The 22,500-nt window shown below is 46.0% G+C and overlaps 1 protein-coding gene across 1 annotated transcript in view; it reads right to left on the reverse strand.

Annotated features, from left to right (window-relative positions):
- Positions 1-22,500, reverse strand: part of LOC106589038 (unconventional myosin-Ig) — an 84,919-nt gene that overhangs the window by 38,698 nt on the left and 23,721 nt on the right. Inside the window, exons 14-20 of the mRNA XM_014178690.3 lie at positions 22,065-22,197; positions 14,066-14,232; positions 13,512-13,719; positions 12,027-12,250; positions 9,926-10,070; positions 4,280-4,384; positions 3,687-3,800 (exon numbers count right to left, since the gene is read on the reverse strand). Of these exons, the coding sequence (XP_014034165.2) occupies positions 3,687-3,800; positions 4,280-4,384; positions 9,926-10,070; positions 12,027-12,250; positions 13,512-13,719; positions 14,066-14,232; positions 22,065-22,197 (1,096 nt within the window). The remainder of the gene's footprint in view (positions 1-3,686; positions 3,801-4,279; positions 4,385-9,925; positions 10,071-12,026; positions 12,251-13,511; positions 13,720-14,065; positions 14,233-22,064; positions 22,198-22,500) is intronic.

Here is a 22,500-nt window from a genome sequence, read left to right on the forward strand (position 1 = left end):
TGTTCAGCTGTGTTGGTTGTGTTCTATCCTAACTGGTATTCAGCTGTGTTGGTTGTGTTCTATCCTAACTGGTGTTCAGCTGTGTTGGTTGTGTTCTATCCTAACTGGTGTTCAGCTGTGTTGGTTGTGTTCTATCCTAACTGACGTTCAGCTGTGTTGGTTGTGTTCTATCCTAACTGGTGTTCAGCTGTGTTGGTTGTGTTCTATCCTAACTGGTGTTCAGCTGTGTTGGTTGTGTTCTATCCTAACTGGTGTTCAGCTGTGATGGTTGTGTTCTATCCTAACTGGTATTCAGCTGTGTTGGTTGTGTTCTATCCTAACTGGTGTTCAGCTGTGTTGGTTGTTTTCTATCCTAACTGACGTTCAGCTGTGTTGGTTGTGTTCTATCCTAACTGGTGTTCAGCTGTGTTGGTTGTGTTCTATCCTAACTGGTGTTCAGCTGTGTTGGTTGTGTTCTATCCTAACTGGTGTTCAGCTGTGTTGGTTGTGTTCTATCCTAACTGACCTCAGCTGTGTTGGTTGTGTTCTATCCTAACTGGTATTCAGCTGTGTTGGTTGTGTTCTATCCTAACTGGTGTTCAGCTGTGTTGGTTGTGTTCTATCCTAACTGGTATTCAGCTGTGTTGGTTGTGTTCTATCCTAACTGGTGTTCAGCTGTGTTGGTTGTGTTCTATCCTAACTGGTGTTCAGCTGTGTTGGTTGTGTTCTATCCTAACTGGTGTTCAGCTGTGTTGGTTGTGTTCTATCCTAACTGACGTTCAGCTGTGTTCTCTCATTATGTAATACGGTATAATGAACTGCCTTGTTACCTAAACCTACAGTGTGTTCTGTAACATGGACAGCTTCAGAGTAAAACACACTGTGTGTACATTAAGTACCGTAGCCCTCACCCTGACTGACTGTCAATGCAGCACAACACACATCTGTGGAGCATCGTACTGCTCCCCTCCATCATCAGGACCACAAAATGTAGATCAGACACCTCACACTTTCTCCTGTCTGCCTCCCTCTCCCTCCTTCCCTCTCTCCCTCCCCCTTCTTCCCTCACTCCCTCCTTCCCTCACTCCCTCCTTCCCTCACTCCCTCCTTCCCTCACTCCTCCCCCCCTTTCCTCTCTCCCTCCTTCCCTCACTCCTCCCCCTCCTGTCCTCCCTCCCTCCTTCCCTTACCCCTCCTTTCCTCTCTCCCTCCTCCTTTTCTCTCCTCTCTTTCTCCATCTCCTCTCTCCCTCACTCCTCCCCCTCCTTTCCTCCCCCCTCCTTCCCACTCTCCTCCTTTCCTCCCCCCTCCTTCTTTCCTCTCCCCTCCTTCTTTCATCCCCCCTCCTTCCCACTCTCCCTCCTTTCCTCCCCACTCTCTTCCTTTCCTCCCCCTCCTCCCCACTCTCCTCCTTCCCACTCTCCCTCCTTTCCTCCCCCCTCCTTCCCTCATTCCTCTCCCCCTCCTTTCCTCTCCCCCTCCTTCCCTCACTCCTCCCCCCTCCTTTCCTCTCTCCCTCCTTCGCCAACCCCTTCCTTCCCTCCTTTCCACTCTCCCTCCTTTCCACTCTCCCTCCTTCCTTACCCCACTCCTTCCCACTCTAACTCCTTTCAACGCTCCCTCCTGTCCCCCCCTCCTTCCCACGCTCCCTCCTTTCCTTCACCCCACTCTCCCTTCTTCACACCCACCCTCCCCAACTCTCCCTCCTTCGCACTCTCCCTACCCCCCTTTGTCCCCCCCCTCCCCACCTCTCCCTCCTTCCCACTCTCCCTCCATTCCTCCCCCCTCCTCCCCCTCTCCCTCCTTCGCTCACCCCCTCCTTCCCACTCTGCCTCCTTTCCTCCCCCTCCATTCCTCCCCCTCCTTCCTAATCTCCCTCTGTTCCTCTACCCCTCCTTCCTACTCTCCCTCCTTCCTACTCTCCCTCCCTTCCTCTCCAATCTCCCTACTTCCCCTTTCTCCTTCCCACTCTCCCTCCTTTCCTCCCCCCTCCTATCCTCCCCCTCCTTCCTACGCTTCCTCCTTTCCTCCCCCGTCCTTCCCACTCTCCCTCTTTTCCTCCCCCCACCTTCCCAATCTCCCTCCTTCTCCCCTCCTCCTTCCTACTCTCCCTTCTTTCCTCCCCCTCCTTCCCACTCTCCCTCTTTTCCTCCCCCTCCTTCCCACTCTCCCTCTTTTCCTTCCCCCTCCTTCCCAATCTCCCTCCTATCTTCCCCCTCCTTCCTACTCTTCCTCCTTTCCTCCCCCTCCTTCCTACTCTTCCTCCTTTCCTCCACCCACCCTTCCCACTCTCCCTCTACCCCTCCTTCCCACTCTCCCTCCTTTCCTACCCCCTCCTTCCCAATCTCCCTCATTTCCTCCCCCCCTCCTTCCTCTCCCCCTCCTTCCCACTCTCCCTTCTTCGCACTCTCCCTACCCCCCTCTGTCCCCCCCTCTCCCCATCCTTTCCTCCCCCTCCTTCCCCCTCTCCCTCCTTTCCTCCGCCCTCCCCCCTCTCCCTCCTTCGCTCACCCCCTCCTTCCCAATCTCCCTCCACCCACCCTTACCACTCTCCCTCCTTCCCTCACTACTCCCCCCTCCTTTCCTCTCCTCCTCCCCCCTCCTTCCCACTCTCCCTCCTTTCCTCCCCACTCTCCCTCCGACTCTCCCTCCTCCTTCCTACTCTCCCTCCTTTCCTCCCCAATCTCCCTCCTCCCCCCTCCTCCTTCCCTCCCCCACTCTCCCTCCTTCCCCCCCCACTCTCCCAGTCTCCCTCCTTCCCCCTTCCACCTTCCCCCTCCCACTCTCCCACTCTCCCCCCTTCCACCTTCCCCCTCCCACTCTCCCATTCTCCCACTCTCCCACTCTCCCTTCTTCCCCCTCTCACTCTCCCACTCTCCCTCCTTCCCCCTTCCACCTTCCCCCTCCCACTCTCCCACTCTCCCCCCTTCCACCTTCCCCCTCCCACTCTCCCATTCTCCCACTCTCCCACTCTCCCTTCTTCCCCCTCTCACTCTCCCACTCTCCCTCCTTCCCCCTCTCCCTCCTTTCCCCTCCTTCACTCCCCCCTCCTTTCCCCTCTCCCTCCTTTCCCCTCTCCCTCCTTTCCCCTCTCCCTCCTTCCCCCTCCTTCGCTCCCCCCTCCTTTCCCCTCTCCCTCCTTTCCCCTCTCCCTCCTTCCCCCTCCTTCGCTCCCCCCTCCTTCGCTCCCCCCTCCTTCGCTCCCCCCCTCCTTTCCCCTCTCCCTCCTTTCCCCTCCTTCGCTCCCCCCTCCTTCGCTCCCCCCCTCCTTTCCCCTCTCCCTCCTTTCCCCTCTCCCTCCTTCCCCCTCCTTCGCTCCCCCCTCCTTTCCCCTCTCCCTCCTTCCGCCTCCTTCGCTCCCCCCTCCTTTCCCCTCTCCCTCCTTCCCCCTCCTTCGCTCCCCCCCTCCTTCGCTCCCCCCCCCTCCTTCCTCTCCCTCCTTCCCTCAGCCTCTGTTCTGGGTCACTAATCCACACATAGACAGAGGCCATTGATCATGTGTACATCCCAAATGGCACCCTATTCCCTACATAGTGGATCCTGGTCAAAAGTAGTGCACTATATAGGGAAAAGAGTGCCATTTTGGACGCATCCCATGTCTGTAAGTAATACCAAGGCAACGGATGTAGGTGGATGTAAAGAGGTAACACACGGGCTGGAGTAGGGAGGCTTTCACTGGACGTGACACACTTAAAGAGTATACTCACCACTTCTAGAGGCAGTCTTTTCAACACTTTAAACTGTTTTTTGGGGTCCAGTTTGTAGATATGTTTGTCTGTGATCAGCAAAGCTCGGTCTGTGCTTTTATTGAATCTGTTCATCTGAGAGAGAGTGAGAGAACGATATAATGTTTTTATTCTGCTCTACAATGGCATCTTTAATGTAGAAATCAGAACTATCATGGATCAAACCAGACAAAAACTGAAACCAGGACAGATATGCGAACACAAAGTTTAAACCTATTGAATTGATATTTGAGTCTCTACACAACTCCTCTTCATACTATGTCTGGATCCAAGTCTGGATCTGAAGTTAAAGGTTTTTCCAAAGAGGGAAAGAGCGAGAGACGGAGAGAAAGCAACTGAAACTCTTCTTGGCAGTACAATACAGTAGGCTGTGTTTTCATACCTTCCTACAGAATCCAGAGAATATGACCTGGTTGTTTTCATACCTTCCTACAGAATCCAGAGAATATGACCTGGTTGTTTTCATACCTTCCTACAGAATCCAGAGAATATGACCTGGTTGTTTTCATACCTTCCTACAGAATCCAGAGAATATGACCTGGTTGTTTTCATACCTTCCTACAGAATCCAGAGAATATGACCTGGTTGTACTCGTCTTTGTTCCGGAGCTCTTGGGAGAATAATATGAAGTTGGAGCTGCTCCGATGACAGTCCCTCACCTGGAATCAAAGACACACATTATGGATGAGTCTCTTTAAAGTGCACTACTTTTGACCAGAGCCTTGTTTTTATTTAACCCTTTAATTTACCAGGTAAGTTGACTAAGAACATATTCTCATTTACAGCGATGACCTGGGGAATAGTTACAGGGGAGAAGAATGAGCCAATTGGAAGCTGGGGATGATTAGGTGGCCATGATGATATGAGGGTCAGATTGTGAATTTAGCCAGGACACCAGGGGTTAACACCCCTACTCTTACAATAAGTGCCATGGGATCTTTAGTGTTCACAGAGAGTCAGGACACCCATTTAACATTTCATCCAAAGACAGCACCCTACACAGGACAATAACCCCTGGGGCATTGGGAAATAGTTAACTTATTTTACATCAGAGGAAAGAGCACCTCCTACTAGTCCTCCAACATTACTTCCAGAAGCATCTGGTTTCCCATCCAGGCACCAACCACAACCAACCCTGCTTAGCATCAGAGGCAAGCCAGCAGTTGGCTGCAGTGTGGTATGCTGCTGGCAATGGGACCTGCTCAAAAGTAGAGCACTATATAGGGAATAAGGTGCAATTTGGAATTATGCAATATATTACACTAGCCTGATTCACCATCCTAACCGCTACGCTCTCGTTTCGGATGTAAGCTTGTGATATCAGGACAGTCTAACAAGGATAACATTACATGACCCCGTCTGCCTGCTGCCAGCTGGATAGCATCTCTTCATTAACCAGAACACTGTTCATAACCTTTCCAGGCCTCTTTCACACTTATATCAGTGATTTTCTGAGACTAGCAGATCAAACACCAGAGCATGATAGAAATGATATTAGACACTGTCTTTGAGGTGAATTCAGAGATGGGTCACGGTTTTTATGGCCGTCTAGTTGTCCTGTACAAGGCTTTTACCCATGTAGATTTGCGGTAAATGTGAATCTTTATCGGAATTTTAAGAAATAGCAATATGTAAAAGGATACAATCTAAAGCTCTGTTATTACAGAAAATACCTCACCACCGGCTCATGAGAACATTCAGAGATTTAAGATAGGAATGAACTGCATAACAGTATTTCACATTCTAAAGGTTCTACAGTGCATTCGGAAAGTATTCAGACCCCTTGACTTTTTCCACATTTTGTTACTTTAAAGCCTTATTGTCACGCCTGTCTGAAGAATGGGACCAAGGCGCAGCGTGTGTTTTGTTCCACATTTTATTTAAACTGTGAAACTAGGCAAAACATACAAATAAACTCCTAAACAAAACACCAAACCATGACGAAGAGGTGCAACATACACTTACTCAAAATACAATCTCCCACAAACCAGGGTGGGAAAAACAACTACTTAAGTATGATCTCCAATTAGAGACAACGATGACCAGCTGGCTCTAATTGGAGATCATCCCCCCCAAAAAAACATAGAAATACAGAAACAAGAAAATGACAACATAGAAAATCTAAACTAGACACAACCCCGTCACGCCCTGACCTACTCTACCATAGAAAATAAAAACTTCTATGGTCAGGACGTGACACTTATTCTAAAATGGATTAAATAAAACATTTTCCCTGATCAATCTACACACAATACCCCATAATGGCAAAGTGAAACAGGTTTTTAGAAATTTTTGTAAATGTATTACAAATAAAAAACAGAAATACCTTATTTACATAAGTATTCAGACCCTTTGCTATGAAACTCAAAATTCAGCTCAGGTGCATCCTGTTTCCATTGATCATCCTTGAGATGTTTGTACAACTTGGAGTCCACCAGTAAATTCATTTGATTGGACATGATTTGGAAAGACACACACTTGTCTATATAAGGTCCCACAGTTGACAATGCATGTCAGAGCAAAAACCAAACCATGAGGTTGAAGGAACTGTCCGTAGAGCTCCGAGACAGGATTGTGTTGAGGCACAGATCTGGGGAAGGGTACCAAAACAATTCTGCAGCATTGAAGGACACAGTGGTCTCTATCATTCTTAAATGAAAGAAGTTTGGAACCACCAAGACTCTTCTTAGGGCTGGACAACCGGCCAAACTGCGCAATCGGGGGAGAACGGCCTTGGTCACTCTGACAGAGCTCCAGAGCTCCTCTGTGGAGATGGGAGAACCTTCCAGAAGGACAACCATCTCTGCAGCACTCCACCAATCAGGCTTTTACGGTAGTGGCCAGACGGAAGCCCCTCCTTAGTAAAAGGCCCGCTTTGAGTTTGCCAAAAGGCACCTAAAGACTCTCAGATCATGAGAAACAAGATTTTCTGGTCTGATGAAACCAACATTGAACTTTTGGCCTGAATGCCAAGCATTGCGTCTGAAGGAAACTTGGCACCATCCCTATGGTGAAGCATGGTGGTGGCAGCATCATGCTGTGGGGATGTTTTTCAGAGTGGTAGACTAGTCAGGATCGAGTGAAAGATGAACGGAGCAAAGTACAGGGAGATCCTTGATGAAAACCTGCTCCAGAGCACTCAGGACCTCAGACTGGGGCAAAGGTTCACCTTCCAACAGACAACGACCCTAAGCACACAGCCAAGACAACGCAGGAGTGGCTTCGGGACAAGTCTATGAATGTCCTTGAGTGATCCAGCCACAGCCCGAACTTGAACCCGATCAAACATCTCTGGAGAGACCTGAAAATAGTTGTGCAGCGACGCTTCCCATCCAACCTGACAGAGCTTGAGAGGATCTGCAGAGAATAATTGGAGAAACTCCCTAAATACAGGTGTGCCAAACTTGTACAGTGCCTTTCATAAGTATTCATCCCCCTTGGCGTTTTTCCTATTTTATTGCATTACAACCTGTAATTTAAATAGATTTTTATTTGGATTTCATGTAATGGACATACACAAAATAGTCCAAATCGGTGAAGTGAAAAAAATTACTTTCTTTCAAAAGATTCAAAAAAATACAAAACTGAAAAGTGGTGGGTGCATATGTATTCAACCCTTTGCTATGTAGCCCCTAAATAAGATCTGGTGCAACCAATTACCTTCAGAAGTCACATAATGGGTTAGTCCTCCTGTGTGTAATCTAAGTGTCACATGATCTGTCACATGGTCTCAGTATATATACACCTTTCTGAAAGGCCCCAGAGTCTGCACCAACACTAAGCAAGGGGCACCAATCAAGCAAGTGGCACCATGAAGACCAAGGAGCTCTCCAAACAGGTCAGGGACAAAGTTGTGGAGAAGTACAGATAAAAAAAATCAGAAACTTTGAACATCCCCCGGAGCACCACTAAACACGTTATAAAATGTTTTTAACAAATATGACACCATAGCAAACCTGCCAAGAGAGGGCCGCACACCAAAACTCACGGACCAGGCAAGGAGGTCATTAATCAGAGAGTCAACAAAGAGACCAAAGATAACCCTGAAGGAGCTGCAAAGCTCCACAGCGGAGATTGGAGTATCTGTCCATAGGACCACTAAGCCGTACACTCCACAGAGCTGGGATTTACAGAAGAGTGGCCAGAAAAAATAAATTGCTTAAAGTCTTCACCAAAAGGCATGTGGGAGACTCCCCAAACATATGGAAGAAGGTACTCTGGTCAGATGAGACTAAAATTGAGCTTTTTGGCCACCAAAGAAAATGCTATGTCTGGTGCAAACCCAACACCTCTCATCACCCCAAGAACACCATCCCCACAGTAAAGCATGGTGGTGGCAGCATCATGCTGTGGGGATGTTTTTCCATCGACAGGGACTGGGAAACTGATCAGAATTGAAGGAATGATGGATGGCGCTAAATACAGGGAAATCCTTAAGGGAAACCTGTTTCAGTCTTCCAGAGATTTGAGACTGGGACAGAGGTTCACCTTCCAGCAGGACAATGATCCTAAGCATACTGCTAAAGCAACACTCGAGTCGTTTATGGGGAAACATTTAAATGTCTTGGAATGGCCTAGTCAAAGCCCAGACCTCAATCCAATTGAGAATCTGTGATATGACTTAAATATTGCTGTACACCAGCAGAACCCACCCAACTTGAAGGAGCTGGAGCAGTTTAGCCTTGAAGAATGGGCAAAAATCCCAGTGGCTAGATGTGCCAAGCTTATAGAGACATACCCCAAGAGACTTGCAGCTGTAAGGTGGCTATACAGAGTATTGACTTTGGGGGGGGTGAATAGTTATGCACGCTCAAGTTTTCAGTTTGTCTTCTTGTTTGTTTCACAAAAAAATATATTTTGCATCTTCAAAGTGGTAGGCATGTTGTGCAAATCAAATCATATAAACCCCCCAAAAAATCTATTTTAATTCCAGTTTGTAAGGCAACAAAATAGGAAAAATGCCAAGGGGGTGAATACTTTCGCAAGCCACTGTAGCGTCATACCCAAAAAGACTCGAGGCTGTAATCGCTGCCAAAGGTGCTTCAACAAAGTACTGGAGTAAAGGGTCTGAATACTTATGTGAATGTCATATTTCAGTTTTTTATTTGTAATAAATTTGCAAAAAATTCTAAAAACCTGTTTTTGCTTTTTCAGTATGGGGTATTGTGTGTACATTGATGAGGATGTTTTTTTGAATAAGGCTGTAACGTAACAAAATGTGGAAGAAGTCAAGGGGTCTGAATACTTTCCGAATGCGCTGTATATAGTGAATGTACAAGAATGTCTGGAATGTGTAATGAATGTGTTGAATCATCTGTAAACCAATGGATTGACCATGATAGACTCAGCTTGACCTGATGCAACGGTCAATGAGATAGAGGAGCAGATAATTGAAAGCAGGAGATTGGGAAGTTTGAGACTGTTATCAAACACAGTTAAGCCTTTGTTGACTCAGCTTATGACATGGGAGGAGGGTGGGGGGCAGAAGGGGGTTGAATAAGGTTCTAGGATATGTCTCAAATGGTACCCTATTCCCTATATAGTGCACTACTTTTGACTAGGGCCAAATGGACTCGTCAAAAGTAGTGCACTATTTAGGGAATAGGGAGCCATTTGGTATGCAGCCCTAGTCACAAGCCACTAGAAGACCAACTGACTGCCTCATTGACTGATTAACATGACCAGCCCTAGTCACAGTACCCAGAGGGGCCTGTCATGGCTCTAACAACCAAACATAATTTCATTAACCCTTTAACGAGTCATAAGTGAGACCCATTAGAATGGGACTGATTGTGACCGCCTTTGACTCAGCCAACCACAAGCTACTGGCCTTGTGGTTCATCACAAGCGTTCCTTCCTGCCTGCGATGGATGCTTCCGGAATGATGTCATTGTATCTCCCCATATGATGTATACTGGTCTGGGTCAGGGTGAGTGTGTGTATGGTGTTGTGTTGGTGTTTCTACATGCAGCGCACTCTATATTTTCTGGTGAAAGTTGCCCTCTTCAGTTTCTGTGACATACAGTAGATACTCATTCCATTCATCAGGATTTTAGACCAACCAAGACAATGACTAAAATAACATAAACAAGGCACGAGGGTAGAAAGTAATCTTATGTGAGAAGTCTGATTAGTATTTTGGCCCTCATGTAGGAGTGAAAGTACTGAACACACATGGCCGTGCTGTGTGAGTGACTCACATTAGCCAGGTAGTCTCTCTCCCAGGATCGACCACAGCCCCAGTCCTTCCTCTCCCCATTCAGGGCCCCCAGAGCAGCCACCTTGGCCCTTACCGCCCCCATGTCAGACTGTGGGATGTTCTTCACCATCTGCCACGCACGCCACCTTGGTCCAAACAATGTAAAACACAGAATATATCAAAGATGTTGCAGAGAAAACTTATTTAGGTTATTCCTTTTCATGGTTTGAGTACCTTTTGAATTCTATAAAGATGGTCTATGTATATAAAACCTGACAGAGATTTATAGATGGTGTATATAGATGGTCCATATATTGGGCTCCCGAGTGGCGCGGCGGTCGAAGGCACTGCATCTCAGTGCTAGAGGCATCACTACAGACCTTGGTTCGATTCAGAGCTGTATCACAAACGGCAATGATTGGGAGCCCCATAGGGCGGCGCACAACTGGCCCAGCATCGTCCGTGTTTGGGTTATGCCGGGGTAGACCGTCAATGTAAATAAGAATTTGTTCATAACGGACTTGCCTAGTTAAATAAAATAACAAAAAAAAAATATATATATATAAAGATGGTCTATATACAGTGTATTCAGACCCCTTGACTTTTCCCACATTTTGTTATGTTACAGCCTTATTCTAAAATGGATTAAATAAATAGAAAATCCTCATCAATCTACACACAGTACCCCATAATGACAAAGCAAAAACAGGTTTTTAAAAATGTTTGTAAATGTATTAAAAATGAAAAATCACATTTTCCCTATAGATCCTCTTAATCTCTGTCAGGTTGCATGGGGAGCGTTGCTGCACAGCTATTTTCTCATCTCTCCAGAGATGTTTGATCATGTTCAAGTCTGAGCTCTGGCTGAGCAATTCATCTTTGGCTCAATCCTGATTAGTCTCTCAGTCCCTGCCGCTGAAAAACATCCCCACAGCATGATGCTGCCCCTGCCATGCTTCACCGTAGGGATGGTTCCAGGTTTCCTCCAGACGTGACACTTGGCATTCAGGCCAAAGAGTTCCATCTTGGTTTCATCAGACCAGAGAATCTTGTTTCTCATGGTCTTAGTCCCTTAGGTGCCTTTTGGCAAACTCCAAGCGGGGTGGCTTCTGTCTGGCCACTCTAAATCAAATCAAATTAATTTTAAAGGCCTGATTTACATAAGTATTCAGACCCTATGATATGAGTTTAGAAATTGAGCTCATGTGCATCCTGTTTCCATTAATCATCCTTGAGATCCTTGATTGGAGTCCACCTGTGGTAAATTCAATTGATTGGACATGATTTGGAAAGGCACACACCTGTCTATATAAGGTCCCACTGTTGACAAAAACCAAGCCATGAGGTTAAAGGAATTGTACGTAGAGCTCCGAGACAGGATTGTGTCGAGGCACAGACCTGGGGAAAGGTACCAAAAAATGCCTGCAGCATTGAAGGTCTGCAAGAACACAGTGGCTTCCATCATTCCTAAATGGAAGAAGTTTGGAACCACCAAGACTCTTCCTAGAGCTGGCCGCCCGGCCAAACTGAGCAATCGGAGAAGGTCCTTCGTCAGGGAGGTGACCAAGAACCCGATGGTCACTCTGAAAGAGCTCCAGAGTTCCTCTGTGAAGATGGGAGAACCTTCCAGAAGAACAACCAACTCTGCAGCACTTCTCCAAATAAGGTATTTCTGTTTTTGAAAATGTCTAAAAACCTTTTTTCGCTTTGTAATTATTGGGTATTGTGTGTTAGATTGCTGAGGATTTTATTTATTTAATACATTTTAGAATAAATAAATGTAACAGAATGTAGAAAAGGTCAAGGTGTCTGAATACTTTCCGAAGGCCCTGTAGATGGTCTATCTATATAAAGATGGTCTGACGTATTGTATTTGTCTATAGTGACGAGAAGAAGTATGGCAGAACGTACACACACACACACACACACACACAATGACAGCCACTCTTACTGTAGTTAGGATAGGATGAACTTTAATGTCCCAAAGGGAAAATTGCTTTAGACACACAGTACTGATGTATACAAAATGGACACTACATTACACACTCAACTTCTGCACATTCTATTTATCTGTGTGGGGGTTACCATGGGGACTGACTGACCTGCGGTGCAGCTTCTGCGTGATGCTGTGGAATTGTGTGAGTGCTGCCGGTGGCGTGGGCCACTCCACGCTTTTCCCATAGTCAGCCATGTTGCATACGTTGGCGAAGCGCCGCTCCACCTCCCAGAAGTGGACCTTGACCTTGTAACGCTTGTAGCAGCCCATGATGGCAAAGATGGCACGCATCCGCTGGCAACGCATCCTCGCCAGCGCCCCGCGCCACACCTGGTGGAGGGAGGGAGGGAGGGAGGGAGGGAGGGAGGGAGGGAGGGGAGGGAGGGAGGGAGGGAGGGAGGGAGAAAAGGGGGCGAGAGAGAGGTTATAAAAACTGAAACATGTTCAAATGTACAAGAGGTACCCCTCACGAGTTATCTTACTGAAGTGGTGAGTTGAGAAAAAGGTGCTAAAAACACTACAGTACATGAGTCACTAGGAAGAAAGAAGGGTGTCAGGCAGACTAGCAGTCAACACTTCAGGGGTTTCCCCAAATGGCACCCTATTCCATGTATAGTGCACTATGGGTTCTGGTCAAAAGTAGTGGACTATATAGGTAATAGGGTGCCATTTGGGAAAAATCTAAGTCTTTCCAGAGACCGTCAGGGCTTCTTTTCCACTTAGAGAAGCTCCTCAGCTGGAGATTGACCCGGATGAATCTCTTCCCAAATGGTAACCTATTCCCAATATACAGTAGTGTACTACTTTTGACCAAGACCTATAGGGCTCTGGTAAAAAAGTAGTGCACCATATAGGGAATAGGGTGTTATTTGGGACTCAATCCCTGGAGTGGGTCACAGAGAGAAAAGCAGGGTATTTATTTCACAATTGCAGAGCAAGAAGAGGGAAAAAAATGATTAATTAAATGTTATGTAACGTTGGATCTGATTGCGTTCATTATCCCAGTTATTGTTATCAGAGCTATCTCCACTTGACTAGGCAGATTAATTAATCACATTGGGTAGAATATGGCTGTGTCCGAAATGGCACCATATTCCCTACATAGTGCACTACTTGCTCAAAAGTAGCGCACTAGATAGGGAATTGTGTGCCATTTGGGATTGAACCCATGACTGGGACCCAAATCATTGTCGAGCTGGAGACAAATGAAAATCGTATATTTTAAAGGCAGAGGTCACAGCTGCTGCTGTGTGGTTCAGATTGTGACGGCAAGCTGTCGATTGGGGTTTTAATTAGGACTAGCTGCCAATAGGAAAAAGGACATTCTCATCTATCTAAGTAGCTTAAAATTCAGGATAAAAGCCATGGTATTAACTGTAGAGTCACTGAGAACAAGGGTTTGTTCAGTAGGAACAAACAGGAGAAAACATTTGAAACAGAAAATGAGCTTTCTCACTGGACAGGTCCAGAAGAGGTATTACATCCTCTGCTTCAAAAACATTTTCACCCGCTTTGTCTCTATTGAACACGACCCAGGTTTTAATCTAGAGTTTTACCATCACCGTAGCCTCTGGACATTAGAAGGGGTTACCTTCTGTAGGAACAGCACCAGGACGGGGATGAGAACAGCTCTCTCCTGCTCCAGGGTGAAGAGAGACTTTGGCGTTCGCACAAACAGCTTGGTGTGTCCATATGCGACGTCGTCCTGGAAACCATGCTGCGTGACAATAGCCTCCACTGCCTCCCTATCTGTTCCCATCAGGTGGTTGGGCCAGGTGTACACACAGGTCATCTTATACCTACAGGACACACAGGAGGGGAGAAGAAGACTTCAGGATACAGGAAGTTGTGTTTTTGACATAATATAGAATTACTTATTGTCATGACAACGAGTGACAAGGAGTTGGTATGATAGCACAAACAGACAGGCACTCAGGCTAGGAATCGACATTGGACAGATTCAAATTATTCCATTATACACATGGTTAGAACACAGACAGTCATACAAAACTTGTTATTCACATAACATGTCAGAATGTCATTACATTCATGGACATTGACTTTAATTCCAGAAGAATGACTAATTCTTAATGTAATGCTTTCACCCCAATGACTTTTGACCTCAGGGTATGCATGACCTCTGACCTCTGTAGGAAGCGTGTGTAGGCTTGGCGGTAGGCGAACCCTGCTCTTCGCACTCTGACATTCTCCAGCAGGCCCAGGTACGCCACCTGGTGTTGGCAGCGGGCATCGTCAAACAGCAGGGGAGACTTCATATCATTTGGCTTAATGCAGCGCACATAGTACGGCTCCTGCAATACACAGAGTAGTGGAACAGTCATACAGGGGTCATATAGTGTACATACTGTAATACTGGTAGGTAGCCAGTAGTTACGAGCATTGGGGCAGTAACTGAAAGGTTGCTGGTTCGAATCCTTGGCCCAGCAAGGTGGGAAAATCTGCCGTTATACCATTGAGCAAGGCAGTTAACCCCCAACAACAACTGCTCCCTAGATTTCGATTAAGGCAGCCCCCCCACCTCTCTGGTTCAGAGGGATTGGGTTAAATGTGGAAGACACGTTGTAGTGGAAGGCATTCCGTTGTACAACTGACATGGTATCTCCCCTTAACAGCTATAATATGATATGTTATATTATACTCTACTCGGGACAGCGCTTCCACACTCACAAATAGACAAGTCCTAAAGCAATATAGTGTCAGACAGGAGAGAGACTAGTTGGTTCCGTAGACAACTTTAGAGATCAGACTGTACTGTACTCAGAGGTACATAGCCATGCCATAGAGGACTGAATATGCCTTGTGAAATTATGCACAAATACATCCCAAGCAACATCTATCTATTAGAATATCAATGCATCGTTAAACTCTAGCTCTGCCAAACTCAGTGACTATTCAACTTTGATAATTTCATAATACTAAAGCTTTTAGTGCACAGACAGTGGTTATGACCCAAATTACACCCCATTTCCTATGTAGTGCACCACGTTGTACCAGAGCCCTATGGGAACAGGGGGTGATTTGGGAGGCAACCATTATCTGTTTTCTCTGTTTTTAGTGTTCTGTGTTTTGCCTGATTTTTGTATTTATTATCCATCCCCATTAGCTGTTGCCAAGGCAGCAGCTTCTCTTCCTGGAATCCAAGCACATGAGTCACACGAGTCAGAGAATCCAGGTTGACATAACGTCCAACACATCTTCAAAAGCTGAGCAATTAGGTTATGCTTAGTTTACGTTCATCCGTCTGTCATGAATTAGGTCATGCTTAGTTTACGTTCATCCGTCTGTCATCAATTAGGTCATGCTTAGTTTACGTTCATCCATCCGTCATCAATTAGGTCATGCTTAGTTTACGTTCATCCATCCGTCATCAATTAGGTCATGCTTAGTTTACGTTCATCCGTCCGTCATCAATTAGGTCATGCTAAGTTTACGTTCATCCGTCTGTCATCAATTAGGTCATGCTTAGTTTACGTTCATCCATCAATCATCAATTAGGTCTTGCTTAGTTTACGTTCATCCATCCATCATCAATTAGGTCATGCTTAGTTTACGTTCATCCGTCTGTCATCAATTAGGTCATGCTTAGTTTACGTTCATCCGTCTGTCATCAATTAGGTCATGCTTAGTTTACGTTCATCCATCTGTCATCAATTAGGTCATGCTTAGTTTACGTTCATCCATCCGTCATCAATTAGGTCATGCTTAGTTTACGTTCATCCATCCGTCATCAATTAGGTCATGCTTAGTTTACGTTCATCCATCCGTCATCAATTAGGTCATGCTTAGTTTACGTTCATCCATCCGTCAGCAATTAGGTCATGCTTAGTTTACGTTCATCCATCCGTCATCAATTAGGTCATGCTTAGTTTACGTTCATCCATCCGTCATCAATTAGGTCATGCTTAGTTTACGTTCATCCGTCCGTCATCAATTAGGTCATGCTTAGTTTACGTTCATCCATCCGTCATCAATTAGGTCATGCTTAGTTTACGTTCATCCATCGTCATCAATTAGGTCATGCTTAGTTTACGTTCATCCATCCGTCATCAATTAGGTCATGCTTAGTTTACGTTCATCCATCCATCTTTATAAAAAGTACATAATATATCATTACACCACTTTTTCTACAAGAAAAATGTATAATGTAATTTGCCTATGTCCCTCTTTGTGGCACTTGACCATACAACTGGACAGTAGTCCATACGACTGGACAACAGTCCATATGACTGGACAACAGACCATACGACTGGACAACAGTCCATACGACTGGACAGTATTCCATACGACTGGACAGTATTCCATATGACTGGACAACAGTCCATACGACTGGACAGTATTCCATACGACTGGACAACAGTCCATACGACTGGACAACAGTCCATACGACTGGACAACAGTCCGTACGACTCAACAACAGTCCGTACGAATGGACAACAGTCCGTACGACTCAACAACAGTCCGTACGACTGGACAACAGACCATACGACTGGACAACAGTCCATACGACTGAACAACAGTCCATACGACTGGACAACAGTCCATACGACTGGACAACAGCCCATATGACTGGACAGTAGTCCATACGACTGGACAACAGTCCATATGACTGGACAACAGTCCATATGACTGGACAACAGTCCATACGACTGGACAACAGTCCATATGACTGGACAGTATTCCATATGACTGGACAGTATTCCATACGACTGAACAACAGTCCACACGACTGGACAACACTCCATATGACTGGACAACAGTCCATATGACTGGACAGTAGTCCATAAGACTGGACAGTATTCCATACGACTGGACAGTAGTCCATACGACTGGACAACAGTCCATATGACTGGACAACAGTCCATACGACTGGACAACAGTCCATACGACTGGACAGTATTCCATACGACTGGACAGTATTCCATACGACTGGACAGTATTCCATACGACTGGACAACAGTCCATACGACTGGACAGTATTCCATATGACTGGACAGTATTCCATACGACTGGACAGTATTCCATACGACTGGACAGTATTCCATACGACTGGACAACAGTCCGTACGACTGGACAGTAGTCCATACGACTGGACAACAGTCCATATGACTGGACAACAGTCCATACGACTGGACAGTATTCCATACGACTGGACAGTATTCCATATGACTGGACAGTATTCCATATGACTGGACAACAGTCCATACGACTGGACAACAGTCCATACGACTGGACAGTATTCCATTCGACTGGACAACAGTCCATATGACTGGACAACAGTCCATACGACTGGACAGTGTTCCATACGACTGGACAGTATTCCATATGACTGGACAGTATTCCATACGACTGGACAACAGTCCATATGACTGGACAGTATTCCATACGACTGGACAGTATTCCATACGACTGGACAACAGTCCGTACGACTGGACAGTAGTCCATACGACTGGACAACAGTCCATATGACTGGACAACAGTCCATACGACTGGACAGTATTCCATACGACTGGACAGTATTCCATACGACTGGACAGTATTACATATGACTGGACAGTATTCCATACGACTGGACAGTATTCCATACGACTGGACAGTATTCCATACGACTGGACAGTATTCCATACGACTGGACAACAGTCCATACGACTGGACAACAGTCCATACGACTGGACAGTAGTCCATACGACTGGACAACAGTCCGTACGACTGAACAACAGTCCGTACGACTGAACAACAGTCCATACGACTGGACAACAGTCCATACGACTGGACAACAGTCGATATGACTGGACAACAGTCCATATGACTGGACAGTATTCCATATGACTGGACAACAGTCCATACGACTGGACAGTATTCCATACGACTGGACAGTATTCCATACGACTGGACAGTATTCCATACGACTGGACAACAGTCCATACGACTGGACAGTATTCCATACGACTGGACAGTATTCCATACGACTGGACAACAGTCCGTACGACTGGACAGTATTCCATACGACTGGACAACAGTCCGTACGACTGGACAGTAGTCCATACGACTGAACAACAGTCCATACGACTGGACAGTATTCCATACGACTGGACAACAGTCCATACGACTGGACAACAGTCTGTACGACTCAACAACAGTCCGTACGACTGGACAACAGTCCGTACGACTGGACAACAGTCCATACGACTGGACAACAGTCCATACGACTGGACAACACGACTGGACAGTATTCCATATGACTGGACAGTATTCCATACGATTGGACAGTATTCCATATGACTGGACAGTATTCCATATGACTGGACAATATTCCATACAACTGGACAGTATTACATACGACTGGACAACAGTCCATACGACTGGACAGTATTCCATATGACTGGACAGTAGTCCATATGACTGGACAGTAGTCCATACGACTGGACAACAGTCCATACGACTGGACAACAGTCCATACGACTGGACAGTATTCCATACGACTGGACAGTAGTCCATATGACTGGACAGTATTCCATACGACTGGACAGTAGTCCATATGACTGGACAGTAGTCGATATGACTGGACAGTATTCCATACGACTGGACAGTATTCCATATGACTGAACAACAGTCCATACGACTGGACAGTAGTCCATACGACTGGACAGTAGTCCATACGACTGGACAGTAGTCCATATGACTGGACAGTATTCCATACGACTGGACAGTAGTCCATACGACTGGACAGTAGTCCATATGACTGGACAGTAGTCCATACGACTGGACAGTAGTCCATACGACTGGACAGTAGTCCATATGACTGGACAGTAGTCCATATGACTGGACAACATTCCATACGACTGGACAGTATTCCATATGACTGGACAGTAGTCCATATGACTGGACAGTAGTCCATACGACTGGACAGTAGTCCATATGACTGGACAGTAGTCCATATGACTGGACAGTAGTCCATACGACTGGACAGTAGTCCATACGACTGGACAGTAGTCCATACGACTGGACAGTAGTCCATATGACTGGACAGTATTCCATACAACTGGACAGTATTCCACATGACTGAACAACAGTCCATATGACTGGACAGTACTCCATACGACTGGACAGTAGTCCATACGACTGGACAGTAGTCCATATGACTGGACAGTATTCCATATGACTGAACAACAGTCCATACGACTGGACAGTAGTCCATACGACGAAACAGTATTCCATATGACTGGACAGTATTCCATACGACTGGACAACAGTCCATACGACTGGACAGTATTCCATACGACTGGACAATAGTCCATACGACTGGACAACAGTCCGTACGACTCAACAACAGTCCGTACGACTGGACAACAGTCCGTACGACTGGACAACAGTCCGTACGACTGGACAACAGTCCGTACGACTGGACAACAGTCCGTACGACTCAACAACAGTCCGTACGACTGGACAACAGTCCATACGACTGGACAACACGACTGGACAGTATTCCATATGACTGGACAGTATTCCATACGACTGGACAGTATTCCATATGACTGGACAGTATTCCATATGACTGGACAGTATTCCATACGACTGGACAGTATTCCATACGACTGGACAACAGTCCATACGACTGGACAGTATTCCATATGACTGGACAGTAGTCCATATGACTGGACAGTAGTCCATATGACTGGACAGTATTCCATACGACTGGACAGTATTCCATATGACTGAACAACAGTCCATATGACTGGACAGTAGTCCATACGACTGGACAGTAGTCCATACGACTGGACAGTAGTCCATATGACTGGACAACAGTCCATATGACTGGACAGTAGTCCATACGACTGGACAGTAGTCCGTACGACTGGACAGTAGTCCATATGACTGGACAGTAGTCCATATGACTGGACAGTATTCCATACGACTGGACAGTATTCCATATGACTGAACAACAGTCCATATGACTGGACAGTAGTCCATATGACTGGACAGTAGTCCATACGACTGGACAGTAGTCCATACGACTGGACAACAGTCCATATGACTGGACAGTGTTCCATATGACTGGACAGTATTCCATACGTGATAAAACTTGAGCCTGTATGGCTTCTGTTGTTGATAATGATTCAGTAACTTTTCATTATGGACAGACATCTCCTTAAGCAGTTTAGTCTACTAAACGTACTCAATTTCCACATTATTAATCACACAATTTAGTTGAGGTTTATGCTTTAGTGAATGGTTTGTCCCAAATACAATGTTTTTAGTTGTTTAAATATTTAAAACTAGCTTGTTACTTGCCACCCATTCTGAAACTGACTGCAGCTTTTTGTTAAGTGTTGCAATGATTTCACCTGCTGTGGTAGCTGACGTGTATAATGTGTTTTATTTAACTAGGCAAGTCAGTTAAGAACAAATTCTTATTTTCAATGACGGCCTAGGAACAGTGGGTTAACTGCCTGGTTCAGGGGCAGAACAACAGATTTGTACCTTGTCAGCTGGGGGACTTGAACTTGCAACCTTGCAACCTTGCAACCAATGCTCTAACCACTAGGCTACCCTGAGTCATCAGCATACATAGACACACAGGCATTACTCAGAGCCAGAGGCAGACCATTAGTAAAGATTGAAAAAAAGTAAGGGGCCTAAACAGCTGCCATGGGGAATGCCTGACCCTACCTGGATTATGTTGGAGAGGCTTCCATTAGAACACCCTCTGTGTTCTGTTCGACAGGGAACTCTCAATCCACAATATAGCAGGGGATGTAAAGCCTAACAGATACGTTTTTCCAGCATCAGATTATGATCGATAATGTCAAATGCTGCACTGAAGTCTAACAAAACAGCTCCCACAAGCTTCTTATTATCAATTATTCAAGATTACGATGCTTGTCTTTCATAATTTGGTCAGTTATGAATGGATGTGTGGGTTCATAGTTTGTTGTTGGTATGTCATGCCTAAATTTGAGCGCTCTGCTATCTCCCTCCCTTCTGCCATCCATCAATGGCAATAAACGTCAATACATCGAAACACACATGGGCACGCACTGGCAAAAAAAAACACAGATACACACAGATACACGGGCACAAGTTTACGTCAAACAAATGTACGGATACCCAAACACACACACAGATCACCCCATCATAACAATTTAAGCTCAGTACATCAGAGACTTGAATAAGGAGGCAGGTAGGGAGAGGGAGAGGAGCGGAAAGAGAAGCTAGGCGGGCGGGTGGGTGGTCAAATTGGGCACAGGTGTCCCCTTGGGACTCAGGAGGAGGGCAGCCAGTCCTTCAACATGACCTAAAAACACAGGAACTGCCCCCCCCCCCCGTACCAGCCCAGTCCAGCCACACACAGACAGGCATCGCAACACGAGCAGGACATCCCAAAATAATAGCAGAAAATTTCACAAAGTCTCAGTCATGGATACAGAGAGCTTTGAATCAGGAAGCCAGGTGGGTGGGTGATGCTCTGTGTGTGTGCGTGTATGTGTGTGTGTGTGTGTGTGTGTGTGTTGTGTTGCTTCCCTCTCTTCTCCTGCTCTGAGCACCACCTGACAGACATACAGACAGGGATTAGTGCCCTACCGAACTAACTCTAGCTAGCTCTCAACACAAAGGGCGCTTTATTATGTGGTCCCATTCACATACACATTCTCTCTCGCCATCATAATCCCTGAAAGGTCATCAGCGTCTGGCTGAACTCTCAAAAACAGACATTGTTTTATCCTGTCTGACACATAAACGTTATCCATATTTCTAGGAGCCAGTTGATTTGGCCAGCTGTTAGAATCACAGGTGTGGCTAGTCCACAATGTCCAGAGAGAGAGAGTGACGTTCATATTATTATTTAGAACTAGGTCAATGAAAACCATGGAGAGTGACAGAGGAGGGTAAAAACACACACAGACAAAGAATCGCCTCCAGTTACCTTGATGTTACATCTGTTGCCTAGCAAAAAGGATGTCTTCTTTCACCCGAAAAGTTTGGAGGGGGAGTTTTTGATTTCACCAAAATCCGATGATGAAAGCCCAGAAGAATAAAAAGTATCTCTCTACTGAAGAATTGCCCTCATATCTGTTTTGTTTATTGCAACCAGCAACCAAGCATTGAACAACCAAGCAGCACCAACCTTGCAGCCCAGTTTTTCCACTAGGGCCACAATGGAGTTCTTGAAGAGGGTAGCTGCTGTCAGGGGTCGCTTGGTGACCTCTGTGATGCTCAGCTGACCATCAGGCCACATCTCCTTCATCACAGGGTTGGAACTACAGCACGAGAGAACAGAGAGAGGGGGGGGGGCGGTGAGAGAGATATAAAGAGATACAGAGATATAGTGATGGAGAGAGGTTATAAGAACGAACACAGGCTCAAAATAGTAAAAAGAGGGTTTGAACAGCTGAACGAAAGACAGGAGAGAGTACTGAAAAGACAGGATTAAGTATGGAGGAGAGGAGAGAGTACTGAAAAGACAGGATTAAGTAGGGAGGAGAGGAGAGAGTACTGAAAAGACAGGATTAAGTAGGGAGGAGAGGAGAGAGTACTGAAAAGACAGGATTAAGTAGGGAGGA

This window comes from Salmo salar, chromosome 27 (genome assembly GCF_965601325.2).
Source record: "Salmo salar chromosome 27, fSalSal1, whole genome shotgun sequence".
Taxonomy (NCBI): Eukaryota; Metazoa; Chordata; class Actinopteri; order Salmoniformes; family Salmonidae; genus Salmo; species Salmo salar.